This window comes from Aplidium turbinatum, chromosome 4 (assembly GCF_918807975.1).
Source record: "Aplidium turbinatum chromosome 4, kaAplTurb1.1, whole genome shotgun sequence".
Classification (NCBI taxonomy): Eukaryota; Metazoa; Chordata; class Ascidiacea; order Aplousobranchia; family Polyclinidae; genus Aplidium; species Aplidium turbinatum.
The window spans coordinates 24,218,066-24,241,822 of record NC_137475.1 but is presented as its reverse complement, the minus strand read 5'-3'; the positions used below and the strand labels follow the sequence as shown (position 1 = coordinate 24,241,822).

Genomic DNA, 23,757 nt, shown 5'->3' with positions numbered 1-23,757 from the left:
GTCAGCAGTCTATCACCACTCACGGTTTGGCAATGACTGTGATTATAACGAATTAATATTGGTTTCAAATGAAAAAAGGAAGAAATTCTTTGTAACAGTCGCAAGTATTCTATTATCTTTTGATAAAAGTTATAGAAAAACATCAAATGAGCATATAGCTTACCGATGTTTGATCCTGTGTGCCAACATATAGCTCATAAGTCATAACATAATTTCGTCAATCTCATCAATCGTCAAGTGCGTTGCGAATTCAGCAAATTCTTTTAAGTGTGTTGCTTTGAAACTTATGTAACATATGATTCCATAAGGAAACGCGATATACCAAAAATTTTCGAACTGAAATTTTTAGGGGTCCGCGACCGCTTCGAAGACACCAAAAGGGGTCCACCAAGACAAAAAGGTTGAGAACCACTGCCCTAAACCAACAATCGTAAACGTGAAACTCCGCCCCTTTGCAATAAAACAAAAGTTGGTGTGGATGTTTTAGATAGAATGTTTAGGCTGCATTCATTAAAAGAAGCTAGCAGAAGATGGCCTACACGTCTTTTACGATGTCATCGACATTCGACTTGGCTCGGATAAACAGTTGGGTTATCTACAAAGCAGTTTGAAAAATCAACATCAGCAGAAGAGCGTAGGCTACACACAAAATGTAAGTGAAGAGTTCACTGGCAGTATTCGTGGTGCTTTTTTTCATCACCTTTTGCAAATCTACCAAATCTACCTCAGCTTCTCCTGCTAAAAGAACATTTCAGATTTTTAAGCCTCTCGCATTGTTTCCGATAATTTGACTAGGAGAAATCCGAAAATGACAACCATTTTACTGTCAGATGATGAGATACCCTGCCTCAAGAGGTCTAAGCATCAAAATTAAAAAGCAGCCCACTAGTGGTGAAAAAGCATTTTGCTTCAAGCAACCTACACACATCTTTTTTAATTTTTCAATGGGTCTGGTCTGACAGAAAGTGACCTCAGATTTATGTCAGACGATGAAGTCAAGGTAGCGTCATGAAAGTCATGATAACGTCATCTTAAAATTTAAAATTGCACAATAATGATCTATTAAAGGGCAAGTGAGTAGCTCATTACTCTGTAAGACAAGATAATAAAATTAGTAAGTTACATTGCGTTATTGCTACTTTTTATTTCTGTCTAATTGAAAGAGTAAAAACAATGCGCAAATAAGAAAAAACGTTCACTTTGAAAGAAAAACTGTAGCTGCGATATCAACACTATCGTTTTTCAAAACAGATTAAGTTTAGTGCTTAAAAATAAAGCTCAGGAAATAAATTACAGCTGAACATTAACAAATGCTTATACAAAAACAATGATATGCAATGCTAACCAATGTTACTGCTTCAATCATTTCTGTTTTAACTTGGTGCATGGAGATGAGGCCGTTGAATTTTTGTAAGAGAAGATAGATTTTTGATTGATAACCGCCATGGTGACAATGTTACAGAATGCAGGCCATCAATTAATTCAGAAACAATTGTATTGGCATTTCCAAAAGCAAGGAGCTTATGGCCAATGGAAATGTTTATACCACAGCTGATCGATTTTTGATGTCAGACAAACAAACACTGCCAAAGTCGCTGCTGCATTTAAGGCTGATGGTGCAAACCTTGAAGAATTTTAGAAGAAGAAACAGTTTTTAAGGTAGCACTCCAGCCAAACATACACGAACCAGTTTTAAGAGAAGCGAGCCCCAAAGCATTGTGTTCTTCATTGAGTGGAAACCCTTGAATGATATACTGGGTTGAAAACCAGGTCAGGCTTCAGAAACTTTGGCAGTATCAGTGTCTGAGACACTAGAATATGAAGAAGGAAGACTCCCAGGTGTGTCAAATCTCAGAGATTCTTCTGGTGCTTTCCAAACAAAATCATTACCACAAAATAAATCGAATGTGGTGAAGTATTTATGGTGGAAAAGCAAACTTGATTGATCAGGGTAATTCAAATAATACGAAGAAGCTTTAAGGCATAATATGCTCCTTCTTTATTGCAGCTACAGTTTTTCTTTCAGAGTAAGTGTTTTTTTATTTGCGCAGTTTAGTTGTTTTTTCTCTTGAATTTTGACAGGGATAGGAAGTCGCAATAACGCAATGTAGTTTACTAATTTTACTATCTTGTCTTATAGAGTAATGAGCTGATCTCTTTCCCTTTAATAAATCGTTGCTGTGCACGTTTAAAATTTTGATAGCATCACAAGGTGCTACTAACATTTCTGTTCACGACTTGTACAATAAACTAGCATGCTAGTGCAACAGCCTACCACCTTTACACCCCTTTAAAAGGAGGCGTGGCACCCAGTCTAAAAACTACTATTCTGTCGCAAACAACTGCGTTCCCTCACCGTCGTACAATGGAGTTGTAGGATCCGTCACAGAACAAGAGGCGCCAACATCCGCGTCGTACTTGTTTCCATAATTACCAATCGATACTTCAAACTGAAGCTTGTCGTATTGCTTCCTGATCAGGTTGGCGTTTATGAAACCAACCACTAGTCTGTAACGGCGGCGGTGGAGATATTTCTACAAACAATGAGTTCATATAATCAAACACTTGTAGTATTTTCACATTGATTTCCATAATGTTTGTGGACAGCTTTCCTTCTTAGAAAATTTTCCACTGCATGATAATGTTTTCAGTAAGCATTAATATTTCAAGGCTGCATTTACAAAGTTGCATGTGGATTACAAATTAAAACTGAGTGAATTGTTAGAAGTAATCTCAAAGTATCAAAGAGCACAAACAAATTGCAAACTTAATTCAAACAGCTCTTTTTTGCTTTCGGGCTTTTCCGGTGATCACACACTTTTTATTTCTCTGTCATTATCTGTGAATTATTTTTGATGCTTTAATCTAAAAAAATTTGACCACTACTCAGTAGTGGATCTAAATAACTAACTCAAATATACGTTGGAAGCACTGAGGTCCATCTAAAAAAAACTTGCAAGAAAGAATAGATAATATAAAAGGTAAGGTATTAGGAAACGTGAAAATAGGCTAGATGCTAATGGGCTTCGTCTGGTTTACGAAGAAAATTTGACAAGTTTTTACCTTTATTCTGGTGGTTTTTGTTTTACTCTGATAATACTTACTGTTTAACCTTATCCTCCTAGTGTCTGTTTAAACTGATGGTACAAAAAGAAGAGTTCCAACCATATTGATGCTGATTGGAATCCAGTTTTTGGGTTAATCGAATAATGAAGAGTCCTGCTAATTGTGTAATTCTTTTCAACAGTGAGTTCGCAGAGATTGCGATAATTATGGCCGCCTAAACTCAAAAAAGTGTTTTCGCATTGTTCTAAACATTACCTCCTTTCAAACGTCTATATAAAGAAAAGATTGAAAAATTCTTAAATGTAAAACAATTGTAGGCTTACTGCAGCACATTTATTTGCTGTACGCTTCATTAAATTGCCCTTGTTAATTCTAGTTAATTCAGCTGAATCTAAATCTCGAAAATGTCGCTGTGCATGTGTAGTTGTTTAAAAACAGTCACTTATTTTGGGTTTTATTGATTAATTAATTGTTTTATTGCTATTTGCATGCGTAATTGTGTTAAAGCAACCATATTTTTTGGTCATTACAAACTCAATTTCTTGAATGTCGAATCTACAGTACAGAAACTTATTACTTATCATTTACTTTATTTGATAAAAGTTATACCTTTCTTGTTTTTTACTCTAATTAATTTAACATGTTACCACTTCTTCATTAGTAAATAGTAATCGATTACATCAAATATAGCTATTACTTGTAAAAATTTTACAGCCTGTTTCCTCCTAAAAAGAGGATCCTCAGAAGGTCCTTATTGAAATAAAATTCAATTCAAATATAAATTTAAAAATACTTAAATAAAGATAATTAATTAATTATTATTATATTTGTTAACACTGTAATATATTAGTATATTAAATATATAATATTACAATGTTAACTGTAGGCAGGACGTCACTGTTTCGACCTTAAGGTCTCATCAGTGTAGTAAACGCATACTAGACTTAATATTATATAAGCAATTCAGCGTAGTGATTTTTCCATTTGTGGTACGCAATATTATGTGCAATTGTATATACTGATCGTCGTCGTCGTCGTCGTACCCAAGCTTACACCTGGTGGTTGAAGATTTAGATCAGTGCTCTTCAACCGGGTATACTGTATACCCAAGTGTATACCAGAACAAAACTAGGGTATAGCCTACAGTTGGAGTAGGGTATACGAAAGGTATACAGCTTAGATCTGTGATAGTGGGAGTCACAACAGAGGTACGGTGGCTATCGCGAGGGAAAGTTCTTTCCCGTGTGTTTGAACTTCGCGAACAGTTAGGGGCATTTTACACTGTACACGGAGACCCAAGGGCTTCCAAGTTTCGTGACATATTCTGGATTGCAAAACTGGCATACTTGGCATCGATTTTTGATCGTTTGAACCAAGTCAGTCTTCAAGGGAGAGGGGTGATATATTTCGGTCAACTAGCAAGATCAATGCGCTGGTGATGAAAATTGCACTCTGGAAAGAGAATGCTTTGTCGAGGAACTTCTGTATTAAGTCAATACATGAAAGAGTCTAGCTGGGAGTTTGAGGATGTTTCTACTGACGATAACTTGTCTGCCTTTATTGTTGGTCACCTGAAATTACTTGCCGACAATTTGACTACGTATTTTCCTGAAGATAACGAACAGTGTCTGGAAGCAAACTCGTGGATTATCCAACCATTCAATGACGAACCGACTGAGAATGAGGAATTATTGGAACTACGGGCTGATTTAAATCAAAAATACTCATTCCGTGAAGTGGATTACACAGAATGTTGGGTTTCTCTTCTTGAATTTCCCGAATACAAAAATCTCGCGCAAAAAGCCATTTGTGTCTTGGTGCAGATGCCTACCACTTATTTGTGTGAAGAAAGATTTTCCAGTCTTGTTGAGATCAAGTCAAACAAACGAAACTCGATACTTCAACTTCAACTTCAATTTGGACGTTTTTTGCACTTTTGCATGCGTAGTTTCTTGTGCCCAGTTCAAGACTACTATAATCACTTTAACAAACAATTAATTAATTATTAGTTTTTTTTTTACTTCCTGTGCACAATTAAACGTTGCTATTTGTGAGGTATACGAAATTATTAAAAATTGAAAAAAGGTGTACCAGTGACAAAAAGGTTGAAGAGCACTGATTTAGATTAAGTGGACGGGAAGGCAAGGAAGCCAATCTTCATGTCCACCTTCAGGCATGCCTTTAAGTGTCCTGCCAAAGACACAGCCGCATGCTCTTGAGCGGTGTCGAACCGGCGCCTTCTCGATTGCCGTTCCAGCGCTCTCACCACTCGGCTATGCAGCCGACATATATACTGATAGTGTAACATAATAAAAATTAATATAGTATAACACTGGCCAACAAAAAAAAACTTTTTTCCGAGTGCCGAAGATATTTTAACGGTTTCTTGGCGATTTTTGGCCACTGAATCCGAAAATAACATCGGTTTCTTTGCATTGGCTCTAATTTTTGAGATATTTCATGGTTTTGCTCTAAAAAGTGGGTCATTCCATATCAAAACAGCCAATATGAAAATATCTTATATATGGTACCTCTTAGATTTTGCTGAAAAGTTGTCATACTATGCCTTAGGCTACCAAACGAATGAATCCTAAGTTTCAGATCAATATCTTAAACGGCTTTTCCATGGCGGCCAATTGAATTTCGGGCGCTACCCGTGGGGGTAGCGAATAGCAATTTCAGCCATTTTCAGAGCACCATAACTTTTATTGTAATTGTGGTAGAAGACTAAAAATTGCTGTGCTAGTTCGTTATAAACTATACTACACAGTTCAATAGTAACAAACAACATTTCGTGATACATGAGTGTTGGGTGAGTCACCAAAATCCTGTTTTTTTGGCCCGTTCAAATGTTTTTTTCAATTTTCAAATGCTTCTACCACACAAACCAATCAAAATATTTCTCTAAAACCTACGGATTGAGTGCTCGAAAATACAAACTTAACCAAAAAGATTATGAAAATGTTCTGACACTCCTTCCACAGTTTCTTAGTCAATAGATGATAGATAAGCTGATTTGAGCTATGCATTTTACATAATGCAGAATTATAGTGCAAACTGAAAACAAATTAATTTTTGAACACGACTTCATCATTTTCCTACAATTTTATCTCCACACCATAGCTCATTGATTGCAGGTGGGTACTTTTTAATGGGTGAGTTCAGTTCAGTTTATTGTTTTGCTGGCGATAAACAAACAAAAAGTACATACAAATTGAGTGTCTATCAGCACAACAGAATGGCAACGAAAGACCTGTAAGGTCATCTGACGTGAAGAGGTGAAAGCATCATTTTGAACATAATTTAATGGTCAACAGTGTCAGCATTCCAATGTTTATGATCACTAAGCATAGTACCTAGGGGAAGGTCGGGACCCATGATCATGGTTGGAGCCATAATCCACCCAACTTTCTTTAATATAAAGTATCCTTTTTGCATTTTTTGACGTCATTATGTTTTTTACGCTTGGATAACTTTCCCACAATCCTTTGGTCAAAATTGTACTAAAAATGAAGGTGCAATGAAGATTTATAGGTTTTGTGTTAAAAAAGTAAATTTTTTTGACTGAATGTGTTTTAAAATAACTCATTTGTTATGCAAGAAATGTTCATGAACTTTTTTGTAATGGTAAGTGATGTATTTATGATGAGATTAAGCTGAAAGTTTTTTTAGATAGCAATGTTAGTTTTTTTTTCAGCTGTTTCATTTCTGAAAGATCAGGTAGGGAGCCTTGAGTCACCTTGTGTTGGGACCTGCAAGCCATGACAAGTGCCTGTGATAGTAGATGTTAAAGTGCCATATGACATCATTTTTTTTGCTTTTCACACCTTTCCATTAGGATATATCACAATTCTGACTTTTATTTCGTTTGCAACTATTAATTATGCTATTTCACATGCAAAGTCTGACAACTCATCCCAAGGAATCATTTGAAAATTCTCCATCGCTTATTTCAAAATTTAAAGCTTGGAAGCTGGCTTGAAGATTGATTTCACACATTGTCACAATCAATGTGCAAGGCCTTGCGTCGGGCTGCTTTGCGTCTTGACAGAATGTGCTGTTTTCATTATGGAATTTTGAGCGATGTGTTATTATCGGGTATTGACCTGAAGTAACCTTTGAATGAGAAATCTGTATTATGTAACGTATTTCTAGAATCGTCTGTAAGCATGCAAATCTGGAAGGTTCTGTTGTTTTTCATGATTTCTGAGCGTCGTTTGTCATGACGTCATAAGGTTGTTTATCAGTAAATGTCCGATTGCGAAATATTTATTATGTAAGAATCTTCTACACCACGTGATATTCTTTAAACTTCTTTGAGCTTCTGCTTGTTTACATTAATGCAACTTCACAGAACAATGTGACATTACGTAACCTTCTCGAAGTTACTATACCGAGAAACCTTCTATAAATAGTGGTGTAATTTATTATGAGATTATTATGAGTTGATTATGAGAGTTGTGTTATGAGTTGTGGATTGGTAGTTGGTGCAGAAATTATTGGTGATTGAGATTTGAAGTAATTGAATACAAGTAGATGAGAATTGGTGCTGATATAAATTGTGTTCGAAATTAGAGTTATTTGAGAAGCCGTTCGTTAAAGTCCTTCAAGAAGTCAGATTATCATTTCACTAGTAGAACCATTCGACATTTAATTGACTGCTTTTCGGTTTGACCCATTAAACTACGTCATTGAACCTTTCCAAGTCTTTTTCCTGGTAAGAGATAGAAAGAAATCGTGACACACATAAATAATACAACTATGTTTTAGAATTGTATTTTTGATATGGTGAAGTGATTTCTTTTCTAAAATACTACATTTTTTGGCTTATCACAATTGTGGCTTATCACTCCCCACATGTGGGGTGCGATGAGACGCTTGGCGCGTGTTTATGTTTTTGAGCGTAAATTAAACATTCGCTGAAATAATAACTTGTGCTTTTGCTGTAGAGTAGGTAGCACTACGTCTACAAGGCATTGCAAAACCAATTTTTAGAGAAAAATATTGAGAAACGTAGAAGATATGCATCTAAAAGAAAAAAGTGGCTCGCAGGTCCCGACCTTCCCCTACTTATTTTCACTCTATTAATGATAAATCATTGTTGAATTTTCTTTGACCTACATTACGGACTTGAGATTATTTGCTAAAAATTACCAAAATGTTACATTTTAAAAACATAAAAATTATAGTGAAGGAGTTTGATCAACAAAGATTTTATTTCATAAAATGAAAGAATAAATGTATGTGTTTGTCTGGTATAAATTTCAGCATTACCATAAAATGCCTACCCGGTCAATTAGGGGCTCTAAAGTAAAAATGGGTCATTTCTGCCTGATAGGGTTTCCAGACCCCCATAAGATCTCTGTTAATGGCACCACAACTCCCAAATTGGGAGAAGAAAACTGGGAGAAGAAAAGTTTCCAAATATTACAAATAATTAGTTTTTAGAGAAATGTTTTGATTGGTTTGCGTAGTAAAAGCATTGAAAATTAAAAAAACACTTACACGGTCCAAAAAAACAGGATTTTGATGACCTACCTAACACCTATGCATCATGAAATGTTGTATTTTGCTATTGAATGGTGTAGTATAGTTTATAATGAACTAGCACAGCAATTTCTAGTCTTCTACCACGGTTAAAATAAAAGTTATGAGGCTCTGAAAATGGCTGAAATTGCTATTCGCTACCCCCACCCCCAAGTCAAAAACGAGGGTAGCGCACAAAATTCAAATGGCCGCCATGAAAAATGCGTTTAAGATATTGATCTAAAACTTAGGATTCTTTCGTTTGGTAGCCTAAGGCATAGTATGACAACTTTTCAGCAAAATCTGAGAGGTACCATATTATATTTTCTGTTTAGATATGGAATGACCCACTTTTTTGGAGCATAACCATGAAATATCTCAAAAATTAGAGCCAATTCGTAAAAACCAAGGTCATTTTCGGATTCAGCGGCATCAAAATACCCCAAAACCGTTAAAACTTTTTTGGCACCAAAATGTGTGTTGACCAGTGTAATTATAATTTAATATTATTATAAATTATAATTAGAGACATGATTAATAATTCAAATTTAAATATTCAAATAGAATAGATTTTACTTGAACAAGGACATTCAGATGATCCCCCTTTCAGGGTGAAACAGGCTGTAGAAACTTTAGAAAGTAATAACTCAATTTGATGTAGTTTGCTCTGCTTGGTATTTTTACTTGGCTTTGAGCACTTTTTGTAGTACAGTATTAATAGAATTTAATTAATAGTATTTATTGAATAATCGATGAAATATTTTGTTCAATTGTTTGTATGGTATAGCGCAACATGCAATTGTTAGGCCATAATACCTAAACTTGAAACCTTCAAAGAGTTTTATTATTATTTTTGCATTTTTTTTCTTTTGTCGTGAAGATTTTTTTTCTTTTGTCGTGAACAGGATCGATAGGACCATATTTGTATGTACTGAGAAGAACGGAAAGGTCAATGGTGAGAGCAATGTGTGGGGTGAAAACGAGAAGGGAAAAAAGGACTGAAGAATTGTTGGATATGCTAGAGATGAGAGAGACCATAGACCAACTGGCAAGGGCAAATGGAGTAAGATGGTATGGACATGTGATAAGGAGGGAGGAAGGAAGTTTTCTTAGAAAGGCACTAGATCTAAAGGTGGATGGGAAGAGGAAACGCGGTCGTCCAAGAAGAACGTGGAAACAACAAGTGAAGGATGAGTTTAAAAAGTCGGACTGAAGGAGAAAGATGCAAGGGACAGGGTGAAATGGAGAAAAAGGATTAAAACAATTGCTGCGCGGAAACAATCGGCCACCCCCACTAGTGGGGAACAAACCGACGATGGATTATGATGATGATGATGACAGCGCCTCTGTGTGTTTACTTTGGTGATATGGTAAATTTTTCACAAAGCTAGAAGTAATGTTTGTGTAAAACATGAAAAGGTTTCTTCTTTTCTGCATTTGTGTGTACATGGACTGCATGTGATATACGGTACATAAGGTCAAAATAACTTAAACTTTAGGGTCTTCACCGAGTCGAAATCCCCTTGCATGCAAATCACCCCAATCTACTCGTTCAACAACCTGGGTTGCTGTAATTTGATCTTCGGGAATTGGTTGTTTGGAAATGATTGTTTCTTTTCCTTCCTCTTCGAAGGAAGTAGTCATTTCCATCATCACTCTTCCTCGATACGAACAACCTTCTCCCTGTATTTAAAAGAGAATAAATTTATGTCAAGACTTGATTCCACTTTACAATAGTGTGAGGTGAATGATGTTTTAATTTTAGCTTTATTTTAATTTAATTTTTTCCTTGTTCTAATAGTTCACTTATTCCATTATGCGTTTCTTCTATTTGTAGCATGTTGTCTTGTAGTCGCAAAATCCATCTTGTATAATTTGGTTTGTCTATAAAATGATCTCTAAATGCAAATCTGTTTGCTTGCTTGCAGGTGTCTTTAATGAGTCTACAGTAGGCTACGAGGTTTGCAACTGGATGGTTACATGACTTGCCTTTTTTTTAAACTTCAAAATTTATTGGGTTTGTTGTTAGGATTTGGAAGATCATGTCTGCAAAGTCCACATTAAAGGTTTGCTGGCATCTTTTTGTGCTAACAACTAATATTAATTATTATAGACTTTGATTTTTTATATCATTATTATAGCAGCTGCAAAATGTTCACCTGAAGCAGTTAATGCCTTATTCGGCATAATGCAGTTTGAATTGCTTAACTTATAGTTGTCTCACCTTGAGTCATATCTACACTTGAACGTATGTTGAAATATAAGCTTCCATAAATTGCATGTTCTTAGAACATATCATTTTTATACATTTTCAACCATTCATAAACGATATCAGATGTGTACTTTCATCGAAGAAGCAACTCTGAAACTGAGGAAACCACCTGATGCCTTGAAAAGCATTCGTCGCGAATTCTTCTACGTACTATTTATGCTCAATGTTGAGCAATTATTGTTTTGCTGTTGTTGTAAACAGGGCAGTGTTAACCACCCCATATGCCCTCGGGCCGGTAGGAAGCCCACAGTTGTTTAGGGGCCCGCTGATTTCAGTCTGTGTAATGTTTTTTTGATAGTTAAAAAAAAAAAGTTGCTACAATAGCTCGACAACCACAATAGCTTAAATCATGCAAAGCCGCATTTACTGCTTCTCAACCCCCCGGCTGAGGTACCACATCAGCTAGAGGCCTCCGCATATTTAGTTCGTGACATATTTTATTTACTTAATAAGATTACCACAACAAAAGCTTTATCATCAACAGTATCATAGCCGATGCGGCCTTTGATGAACTAGATGCTCAGTTCGTAAATTTTTTCCAGTGTTCCCTTTGTCGCGCAGTGTCCCAAAGTGTTCTTGGTTGGCTGATTGATGTATTGAAATTGGATATAAATGTTGTTCTTTGTCTGCCACGAGCACGTTTCCCGAGAAGGCGGCCGCTTAGACAGAGATTTTCGAAATCTTCCTTTCTGATAATGATTTTATAAAAAGCTTTATAAAACAAAGCTAAACATAAAGTAAGCACGTAAACTTTTTACAACCCTCACAACACAACTAATAATAATAATGTTATGGTTTTATTTATTGTCGCTCTACAACAGCTAAGGTCTTTTAGCGACAGGGCTCATGTTTTTTTAATTTTATATCAGGTTTTACGATGTTATCACATTATTACCCGATTTATTCTCATTGCGTTACAAAAGAAAGAACACAATCGGTAGCGTTTTTAAAGTCTTCGGTTTGTCCCGATCTGGAATCGATCTCAGATCTACCAGCACCAGAGCCGAAGGCGAAACCACTCGGCCACTGAGCTAGTTCACAACACAACTGAAAAGTGGACAAAGAGATGTGAACTAGAGATTCGCGAATCACGCCAGAAGCCAACACGTCAACTGTGCACAGAACACGCAAGATCAATTAAACACAAGAATCAAGAGTTTATTTCTTGAAAAATTTACAAGATCAGAATAGAGAATCAAGAGTTTTACAACATTCTCCCGAACTTTAAAATGAAAGCAATACTTACTAACAAAAACTTGACAATAACTAATGATATTAAATTAAACAATCAACGGGGCGTCGTTAACGAGTAGATCGACGTAATGTTTCTGGTGCGACAACACTTCGCTCTTTTTTTAGATTGTCCGTAACAGCCTCAGGCTGTGTATCAGTATTTTCATGACCTATTCGAGGGCATAGAATGTATTGTAGCTCCTTGTGGAATGTAGTCTGTCGTTTAGGCTACGTCTACTCATATTCTTTGTTTATAATTACCAAATTATTTTCGAAAGAAAAATTGAATCTGGACTGTTCATTGTCATAGCCTACTGTATTTTACAACACTGTTTTATGTTTAATTTTCGTTTGTTGGCCAGCAGTTTGTAATTCTGCACAAGTTAGATTTTTAGGAATATTCAACTAGGTCTTGACTGATTTTATAATTTTGCTTAATTTTATAGGCTATACTTTATGATGCAACAATAATATTTATGAAAATTTGACCTTTCAAGCTCTTCTCTTGTTTTTTTTTTATTTTGTTTCCCCATTTTACAGTAGCCTACTTGATATCTTAATTAGGCTACTTGATCTATTAACTGCAACAGACCACATTTTCTTTACAAAGCTGCATATTTTTAATTGGGTGGTATTTTAATCTAATTCAGGGGTCACCAACCTTTTTTGCATGCGGCCACTATGGCACTAAGGAGAGCTGTGGCGGCCACACTAATAAAATGTTAGGTAGGTTGACTCTTATGCTAGAAAAGAACGCATTTCGTACCCAGTATCCAGCGTTACATGTTGTTAATATTTATCTTAGAATACCGCAGAAACAAAATTAGTCGAACAACGCTACCGCCAGGCCAAGCTCATTTAACAACACTTTTGAGTTCTTTAACAATATCTCATAAACGAGGCCACTTGTTTTGCGCACTTATAGCGAGGCGAGCGGTTTCATCAGAATATTCATCACCAAGCAAGAGTATGGTGTTGTCACTTCGCTTCACAAAAGATATCTTGCAATTAACAGTTTTAGTAAATAAGGTAATATTTGACACATCGCAATAGCCTACAGGCAACAATAGTAACCTGCAAACATATCAGCGAAAATAGGCTCCAATAACAGGAAGAAAGAAACTAGGCACTATGAAATAAACGCTTGTGGAAATCACCGACAAAAAGGTTTCTATCGCAACTCATGAACAGCGCTCCCTCTAAAAAAGCAATTGAGTTGGTTTTTCATCCTTTTTGTGAGAGTCTATAAAACCGTCTTTCTTTGATGATTATGAGACAACTGTCACTTGCGGTGCTTTTCAGCATGGCAAGAATTGTTGATTAACAACATTTTTGCAGTAGCCTACTAAGCTAAATATTGTTCAACTGCCCGGAAGCATAATAATTCCACTTTGTACGCGTTTTAATCAACCACTGGGACAATGTGGCTGGACATCGCATTGTAATAACTTTAAGTGGCCCCCACCAAGTACTACAATCTGATTGGTCGGTCGGTAGAAACGTATGCAATGCGAAAATATGCTTCCCGGAAAGTATTGTTTGCCTTCATGCTGTTTAACTCCTCAAGAAAAGTATTTTTGGTTATACTTGTACGCTGTCACATAACAGCGTGGCGGGCCGCCAGTTGGTGACCCCGGATCTAATCCTTTTTTTTAAATTGAATGATCAAAGTTTTTTTTCAATAAAAAGTACATCAATTACAGATAGGCTATTATTCACTGATCACTTTGTATTTCAATATGCTCAATTGTTTCTTTGTTTTTATTTTTTGTTTCTAAAGTCGTGCGGTCACACCAAGCCGGTTTCCTGTTAATTTTTTACGTTGCGGATTCTTCTGTGACATCACAAATCATTTTTGAAAATGCCTTAGAAAACTCTCAAAGTAAAAGTTCAGGAAACTTGTTGTATTTTTGATTTCTTTTCAATTTTATTAATCATTGCTGGTGCGAACATGTAGTGAACGGCAAAGTAACAAAAAGGAAACTGGAAAAACAAGAAAAAGAAAAAGTAACCGCAACGAAATTGGCCGATGTTTGAAATTTGTCACATTAACAACACAGGAAGCAGCTGACTCGATGACTGATATAGTCTTTCGCTGTTTCCTGCCTGTTGTGACATCTAGATTGCTATGGTGCTATTTTATTCGTATTGTTTATAATTGCACCGGGCTATTCTCACAACAGAAGAAATAAAAGTTTCTCTCTCTCTCATAAGTCCGAATACCGGTATTATCTGGTAACACTGGTAACAGCAAAAGATTTATAATTTTTTTTAAGTGAAACTAGGCGTTTTGCAGTGATTTGAAATTCACTGATCACAGCTTAGCAATTTGGATTCTCAAACTATTATTTCAAACAGATATAAAGTCGATTAAGCCTGGTGTTCAAAATCAAAATTTCTTCGGCCTTCACTCATTATTATACAGGTTCGCAATTTGCATGTTTGGCAAGGCCGTTATATAGGTTGCTATATAGGCAACACCTCCGGCCGTGTGACACACGATGAACTAGATTGCACAGTTACACGTTTTTCAAACAAAATTTTGAATTAGAATAAATTGGGAGTTACTGTATCTTGGCGCTAAGGGACACCTCAGACTCACCTTCCCTACGTTCAAGCCGCACAAACTTCTCCCCAAGTCGGTAAATTCTTGCGGCGATCCGTAGAAGTTGACAAATGTTGGCCCAAAAGTTGGAAGGAAACCTGAAAAGCAAAAATCCTTTTAGCGATGACAATAGAATATCTATATTCTATAGCCTAATCTGAAAGCACAAGAAGCTGCAAGTTTTTAATTCATTAATTTTGCCAGTTGATTGTTGTTGAAGGCATCAGATAGATGTTTTCCTGCCCGCAAGGACAATACAACAGTTATTTTGATAGGTTGTCTACATTATTGTTAAAAAACTTGGGGAGATATTTTTCTCCACACACCATATCTAATTTTTTTTTCGGACATTAAATTTTGCATTGTCCATTTATCTTATTAATTTTGCTTTGTTAATACTCTGGCCCTTCCACAATTTTTTTCCAGAGACGCTTCCGTATTGTCGGAATTTCAATATTGTTTTAAAAATCTTGAAGTTGTTTACTCTTTGCTGAAATGATCAACGTGAATTTTTTGCTACATTGAAATGAAAAGTTCAGAAAACTTGTCACTTTTTGTCACTTGTCACTTTATTTTTTAAGATAATGTTTTCCAAACAGAGTTTTATCAATGTATATTGTATATTTTAAACCTTTTGGTATTTTCATCTTTTCCTTTTGTTGGTGCCACCTTCGTGTGTTTACTTGATCGTTCTCTATATGTTTCAGTTCTCTATATATTCTTTATCGTTCTCTATGCAGATATGCATTCAGCTCAGTCTTCTTTTTTTCACGCTTATTACAGTGATAATTCAAAATCAGCATCAAAGCAGTGATTTGAATTTTCTCAAGTTTAATTTGACTTAATTAGCATAAAACAATAAAGTTTGTTTGATAGAACATTGCATGATTACCCGCAAAGCAAGCAAAGGCATGTCCAGCAGGAAACATGCTATTCACTGTGGTAAGTTTGCTTCACTGTTTTGATGAGGCACTTTATATAACAATGTTAGGCTATGCAGCACAATGATCATATTAGTTTTTCGGAATATTGTTCAGCTGCTAAATTAGGAAATTGTTGTATGATCAACATTGTATCAAATATTGCACGTGGAAGATGGCTATCAAGTTAACATGTACCATCAAAGTCATAGACACCTTAAATAGAAGGACTCCTAACTCGCAATCTCGGTTTTTTAAACTTGGGTCCCAAAATCTTAAGACTAGAATGCGTAATTTGCGCAAATTGCGTATACATGAGTATGACTTACTGTAGGCTACTATATGGCTAACTGTTGCTAAATCTATTGAAAATATCCACAACAATTGCAGTTAACGAGCAAGCAATGTATGCCAATGAATTGCAGCACAAATAAATGGTTTGTGATGAAACAGTTGAATTAAGAAGTTGGTCAGCAGCATAACGAAGATTGAAACCGTCGAAAGCACGACAAAGAAATGTGAATTGCAACTAATTGCAACGCTTTTCACAAATTGCATCTGAGCAAACCACAACTGTCTGGGTGATGTTGAAATTCTAACATTCATATTGACGATGATTTCTGAATATTGCTGACAATGAAGAGCTCATTGCTTATAATGGCTCTTTCAAACACAAGATTGTTTTTCTGGTTGGACATTTAGAACACAAAATTCGATCTTATTTGACGGGAATTGAAAATGAAAATTTCTACGATGATGCAATTGATTCACCATTTCTCCAGAATTTGAACCGGGTGGACTGATGATACACAAACTTTCAACAGTTCATTTTGTTTATTCAGTACATCACATGTTTGAGAAGTAGAACTTTCACTGCTGTCGAATTCACGTAAGCCAAATTTTAGCACATATCAATAGCCCAATGGCTAGAATTAAAGCAGCTTGCATGACGGATGTCCAATATTCTTTTTAAAGGATTTGTTCTGGACAAAAGCGACTTGCTTGTGCAGGAGAAAAAATTTCTACTTACTGTAAGTAGGCCAGTAATATGCAGTTACACTGTTTTTTAAAAAAAAAAATATGGCATTAAATTAGCTCACAGCTAACGAATAACTTTATTGAATATAGGCTACTCATCTGCTCTGATATAGCCTATAGGCCCTAGGCTGATGTCATTGATGTACCTCGAACCAGTTTACAGTTTTAAATCTTATACGTTTTAAACGTATACTGAATGTTAATTCAAATTCTTGTTTGCTTAAAACAGTTTACTTAAAACATCAGATCTGATATGTGGTAACGTGGCTTTTGTTATTGCTGTCGATAGTGACGTATTCTCCAGCTTGAAAAAAATTTAAAATTAAATGAAACATTGGACTTTGGGCCTTGCCAGTGTCATGGAAAACATTTTTTTTTTCGGTAATATTTATTTTGAAATGTATTCTTGAATGTTCAGTTTACGCATTTTAATGCTTAATTCCCGTTTGAAAATTTGATTTAGTATGCCTTTAATGTCATTTTCATGTCATTGTCAACTTTAGGAAATGTTCATGTTTTAATGTTAATTGGAAGATGTTGTAAAAGCTCATAAACTTTTAGGTTAGAGCAAAGGGAAGGAAATAATGGCGGTCACGATTCAAAAACAACATCATTTGGTTGGTCAGTTTTGGGACCATCAAACAATCAAATTAATATTCTTCCTAATTCCATTCATTCCAATGAAAAGTAAAACAATCGTTTCTAGCACTAGTTGCAACGTTCATCTGATGAAAGTGAAAACAAAAGCAACAGCAAACACGTTGATTTGTTGCTTCACTGACGTTTCGAGCACCATGACAATGCACATCCTCAGAGCGACTCACATACAAAATATTTTTTTTTATTTATTTACTTTTTTTTTATTATATTTTACCAATTTTACCAGTACCGGGCAGTGTTGCTGTTGTCACCAACTTCAGTTTTCCTTGAAAATTTTTGGTTTGAATTCAAAAACTGTTTAACATCATCTACCAAAAACCCAACCGTTTACTGGGATAGATAAATAAATGAACGACAAATTTGTTTGTCCAGATTTCTTGGAGAATGTCATTGTGACAAAAATTGAATAAAATGCAAGATTGCTAATACTGCTCCAGAAAGAACGTGTATTCGTTTGAATCTATTGCAAATAGTGCCAAGCAAAAATTCATCAAGCTATCCTTCGGAAAAAATATTAGCTTCTGTTAGGATGTAAGTGTACCGACTGCCAGTCCGGTCCCCTTAAGTATTTGACCTTTGGTTGTTTTGATTTGTTGGCCGTGTGAATTAGGTATCGCTGCCACAATTTGGATTTGTTGCGTCGAGGCTACTTGCTCTCTGGAGCATTGGTGGAGCGTGAGGAGGCAGTCCTTGCTCATTCGTTTTCAAGACTTAGGCTGTTGCGGATTTCATTGCTGCCTCTTTTGCTATTGACATCTCCGCAGATAGTTGCCGTTACCTTGACATCTGGGTTGATTGCCACGTGTGTTGAAAGCACTATAACTAAGCTCATCTGAAATTCATTAAGAGCATCTCGTTATTGTAATCAGTTTACTAGGATGATTCTCAACTTTCATCGTCCCCAGTAGTTAGTCAGCAGAAGAAGACTATCTAATGCAGACACTATTTGCTGCCAATCGCTAGCAAAAGCAGTTCCCTAAACTTCAACTACCACGACGCCATCTTGTCACCGTGGTATGTCTTGTTAGCTCACTCACTTGGTTTAATCCATGTATTACCTTTAATAATGCTGCTTTACTGAATTTGGAGTTTATAATTCATCCCAAAAATGAGGGAAGACACACCTGGGTGCCATAAGAAAAGTTCTTTGGAACTCAGTGGAACATGCCCTAACAAAGCACACATGTTCTATCTTTGTACTTCATGATGTCATTTTACGTATTTTATCACAAATTTGGTTGCCTCTTATTCGGGAATGCTCCACCTGGGGCGACCAAACTTTGATGTTTTGACTGAGGTCTGTAAGTGAAGTACTATCACCAACACCTGATTTCATCCATGTACTTTATGATGTTAATTTTGTCATATTGTGGAGTTGTACTCCCAATATGAAGTTACACCCCAGATTGGGGTAAAAAAATGCTTTGAACTTAGTAGAACATGCCACAACTGTCGATAAAAAAGTTTTAAATTTGTACCTTATGATGTCATTTTACGTATTTTGGCCCAATTTTGGATGCCTCTTATTCTGGAATGCCCCTGCACCTTTGACTTGTTTCAAAGTCTACAAGTGAAGGCATAAAATCTGGCAAAGGTTTGTTCTTGTAACTTATGACGTTTTTTAATCCCCCAAGGGCGTTAGCCCTCAAACGGCCCAGCAATGAAACTCCGGATGAGGGTTCTGAACATCTTACAGTGCGATAAGTTTGATAAAACACTCAAATCTTTTGTACATCATGATGTTACAAATACGTCACGGTTCCCGGACTATAATTTGTTAACCAGCTGTGCATCTCATTTGAATTTTTGTATACTGCAGTACAGAGGTACCCCAATGTAAGCTACAATGTTCATACTTTGCTGTAACTATTTTATTTAGGTTTTTGTATTTGCTAAATCACGGTTATTTTCCCAAGAGAACAACCGCAACTCCATGAGGAAAATACTGAGCGACTCAACGACACAATCGCGCGTTTTTACGGCTCACCTTTACAGCACTCATCTTTACCTTATTATCTGACACTACTTGCGACATTTTGAGCCTCTTTAAGTTTTCAAGCAATGCACCGAATATTTTTCATTTAAGTTTAGAGCTTATGTTTTGCTTCACACAATGGGTAGATAAACATTGTATAATCTACCACAATGCTTCTTTTCGTCTCACCTGCATCCCCGGATACCTCTCCAGTTGATGAGATTCTGGACATTGGTAGTACCACCGTACTGACCGGTTCATTTGATCCAACTCTATCCCTGAAACCCAAGATTGGTAATTAACATGAAGATAATAACTTATCTGACCATCCTATAGCCTATTAGTCTTACTCTGCTTTTTCTAAAGCCAGACGTTTTTGATCTTCTTGAACTTCTAGCTTTGGCATAAAAGTTAATGCACTGTAAGCAGATAATCGACATTAAAGTTTCATTGTAGTTCGAGTAATGCGGTTACTTTAGGCTATCGTGTTGTGAATCACTCATTTTAAGGGGGGTAATTTTAATTTCAATTTAGCCTGAGTTTGGATACAACAGCATATTCTAAGACTTTGGTATATTCTTTTTTTTAAATTTTCGTCCAAAAAAAAACCCTACTCTGAAAATTACTTTTCGCGTAATGCTGCCTTGTATTGCATGGACGTCATTTTTTGTCCATGGTATTTAAAGTTCAAATATTGTTTGCTACTGTAGTAAAGCACGTTAAAAATGTTGTACAACAGCCGTAAGCAGTTTTTTGGTCCTTGTTTTATGGTAAAACAAGGTAAAAAGGTAATTTCGATTTGTGCGCATGACTACTCGCATGCGCAAAAGCTCACCGAAAATATAGATATTCTGTATTGGGGAAATAGAGAGTAGGCTACAACATTAAATTGATCCAAGCGTATTCTACAACTTTTGCCACACAATAATGACTTTGTCAGTATGTATCATTCTTACAAACGCATAACTGGTTGCCCCTTATTCCGGAATGCTCCACTTGGGGCGACCAAACTTTGATGTTCTGAAGTCTGTAAGTGAAGTACTATCACCAACACTTGGCTTCATCCACGTAACTTATGATGTTAATTTTGTGATTTTGGGGACAATTATTCTTGCGGCCACCTCCACTGTAAGGGAGAGCATAGGTATGGATCGACCATGATATGTTAGAATCAACATTGATATATTATGATTTATTTTGGGTGGATATGATGCTTGCAACATTTGGAGTAAAACTAGAGCTTAGCTTAGCCGTATTGCCGTTGAATATCGCAATTTATGATGGATGGAAATGAGTCTAAAAAATTCCTTACCAATGTTGCTACCAACCTGTAAGCTGAAAGAAGGATTAAACAATAAAATTTTTCGACTTCTTTTTCAAAATGTCCTCGAGTTATTAGTAGAATTGTAGCAAACTCTCTCTTTTAAACCGCTTGTCAAAAGAGCACCATTATAAACAGATGCAGTCTTATCACATTTATTCTGGCCAAATGATGTGGCGGACAATCTTTTTGCAATCATAGTGGGGATTTGTTTCTTAATGTTAGGTGGGTGATTAAACTGGGCATGTATATAAATTGGATCATAGTTGGGTTTTCGGTAAGACCATAATTTACCAGATAATAGGTTCAAGGTCACATCAAGAAAATCAGTTTCAATTAGACCAGTTTCAACAATAATACTTAAGCTATGTTGTTTGAATGATTGAATTACATTTCTTCTCAAACGATCAACCTTTGAGTCAGATAAATTACGCAAAATAACCAGACCATTATCACGATTTAACCCAAGCATCTTCCTGTCAACAATAGCAGAAAGTTCGTTAAAAAAAACAAATCTACCAACTCGCAAACCTCTGCACAATCAAATGAGCCCATAGCGACATCAAAAATCCATTTTTATTAGCCCAAGTATCGCCACCATCAAAAAACAACAATTTTCTTGCATGGAAAATTACTTGTATAATATAATTATCTGTAGTAATACCCAAGAGTTGGCCTAATGTATGTAAACTACTGATGGTTGCAACTATTGCTAGAAAAGTTAGTGGTGGCAATCGCCAATTTGTCCAATGTACATCTATGGATATAGGGTCAAGCTAGTCAATATCCACAGCTGGCTGAACAATCACCATGTAACAAAAAATTAGTTGTGTCGAGTTTTTAGTATTTTTTGAAAGATATTGTTGATTAAATTATGCTTCTAGCAATTTTTTTCGGCAAATGTCGTTTAAAAAATATTTATTTAAGGTTTTTCAACTTTTAGTACCCTATTTCTCAAGCTCTTATTCTAAATTCCTTATAAGGTCGATAAAGTGTCACGTCATAGTGGCTATCATTTTAGCTTCATAATTGTAGCTTGTATCATAACAATGATCTTTGTTTCGTCATAGTCGCAAAATAGAGCAAGTACAGAAATTTCAAATTGTTTTTATTTACTATCAATGTAATCAGAAAATATAGAACTTAAATGTTTCAATCATTCATTGTTTCTTGCTGTGTTCTGTAAAAAGTTCTAGCCTAAATTGCAGATAAGTTGGGAATTGGATCATCACGTGAATGCAAACTTTCTACTGATTAAATTAAAAAAGAGTGCGGTTTGCGACACTTTTTAATCTTGAATGAGCGTAAAGTCCACAAGGGATCCACGTAAAGCAGATACTTAACCAGTTAACTACGTAATTTCTTGCCAAACGCACCTGATTCAATGCATTTCCCTGACATCAATGAGTGTCATACGCACTTGACTGGTTAAAGCATCTAAATATAGTGAAGAAAATATTTCTTCTTCGTCGTATGAACTGTTCTTCCGGACTATATGTTTGGGCATGATGTCATCAGCCACTCGACAGTCTCGTCATCCAGGGCCTTCAGTCCAAGCGTTCCATGTGGTGGTTGATGGATTGGGCAGTCATAGACGACATGGTCTACTGTGTGGTCTTTGGCGCCACACTCGCATCCCGGTGAGAGAGCCAGGCCCCATCTGCACATGTCTGAACGAAAGCGACCGACGCCGGTTCGTAGGCGGTTAAGCCGGACCCACGCAAGTCTTGCGAGGGACATTCCCGGAGGGTGGGGATCGACGTCGAGTAGGAAATCACGGAGTCGGGAGGTGTTGTTTTGCCACTCCATGTTCCATGTGTAGTTCGTCCAGTGTGCCGCACTTATTTCAAGATCTTCAACGTTGTTCAGAAACTGTCGTGCGGCGGGCACAAATGGGCGTCTTGATTTCAGTCGCTGCTGTTCTCCAGGTAGGCGCTGGAATATACTGTGGAGGAGGTGGTCGGGGTCCAGTGCGCGACGAGCAAGGGAAATCATGGCTCCTTTACGGCGAAGCTCAGCAGGTTGGATGCCTGCAAGGATGGGAAGGCAGTCCGTTGGAGTGAGACGCAGGCATCCAGTCACAGTGCGTAGTGCGTCATTGATGGCGGCCCAGCTAACATACCCTAATCGGGCCGGTATAGAGCCAATGCGGTGTTATATCGGGTCCCTTTATTGGCACGATACAGTAATCTATACAGGCCCGATAAGAAAGTGCAAACAAGTTCTATACTGGGCCGATACAGTATTACTACAGTTGCCGGCACGATGCCATTACCCAACCGGTATTTGTATCTTTAACATACCCTAATCGGGCCGGTATAGGGCCAATGCGGTGTTATATCGGGTCCCTTTATTGGCACGATACCGGTACAGTAATCTATACAGGCCCGGTAAGAAAGTGCAAACAAGTTCTATACTGGACCGATACAGTATTACTACAATTGCCGGCACGATGCCATTACCCAACCGGTATTTGTACCTTTACCATATCCTAATCGGGCCGGTATAGGGCCAATGCGGTGTTATATCGGGTCCCTTTGTGGTAAAAATGGAAAAAGGGCCTTTGTGGTACGAACTTGTAAGAACGGATTTTATGACGTGACCACCGGTACTAACCCTAGTCGGTACGAACTTGTAAGAACGGATGTTATGACGTAACCACCGGTAAGAACCCTAAGAACGAACTTAGTATCGAACCCTTCGACCTAGGACGGGTTCTGTACGAACGAGTGATGCTAATAAATGTATCAAATCTAAGTACGAACCTTAGTTAGAAACTACAAGCTTACGTTATGTACATATATATATAAAAAAACAATGAAAACTATCAATACTACAAAAAAGTGCTCAATGCTAAGCAAAAAAGCAAAGCAGAGCAAATTAAATCAAATATAGTTATTACTATCTGAAGCCTTTACAAATTGTTTCACCTAACGGATCATCAGAAGGTCTGTAAAAACATGTAAACAGTGAAGAATCGATAATTCTGAAAAGATATTAAATATTACAACTGTAATTTATTACAACAATTATTTTTTTTGGCAGATTAAATTACAGTTGTAATATTTAATATCTTTTCAGAATTATCGATTCTTCACTCTTTACATGTTTTTACAGACCTTCTGATGATCCGTTAGGTGA

At 36.5% G+C, this 23,757-nt stretch overlaps 1 protein-coding gene and 1 long non-coding RNA gene across 2 annotated transcripts in view; one reads left to right on the top strand and one right to left on the bottom strand.

Moving 5' to 3' along the window:
* Nucleotides 1-23,757, bottom strand: part of LOC145769003 (myoferlin-like) — a 249,109-nt gene that overhangs the window by 175,930 nt on the left and 49,422 nt on the right. Inside the window, exons 9-12 of the mRNA XM_082580605.1 lie at nucleotides 19,465-19,573; nucleotides 14,700-14,816; nucleotides 10,153-10,275; nucleotides 2,357-2,534 (exon numbers count right to left, since the gene is read on the bottom strand). Coding sequence (XP_082436731.1) covers nucleotides 2,357-2,534; nucleotides 10,153-10,275; nucleotides 14,700-14,816; nucleotides 19,465-19,573 — 527 coding nt within the window. The remainder of the gene's footprint in view (nucleotides 1-2,356; nucleotides 2,535-10,152; nucleotides 10,276-14,699; nucleotides 14,817-19,464; nucleotides 19,574-23,757) is intronic.
* On the top strand, nucleotides 4,098-5,358 carry LOC145768434 (uncharacterized). The gene is made up of 2 exons (XR_014288934.1): nucleotides 4,098-4,127; nucleotides 5,178-5,358. It is a non-coding gene; the product is annotated as an uncharacterized LOC145768434 (long non-coding RNA).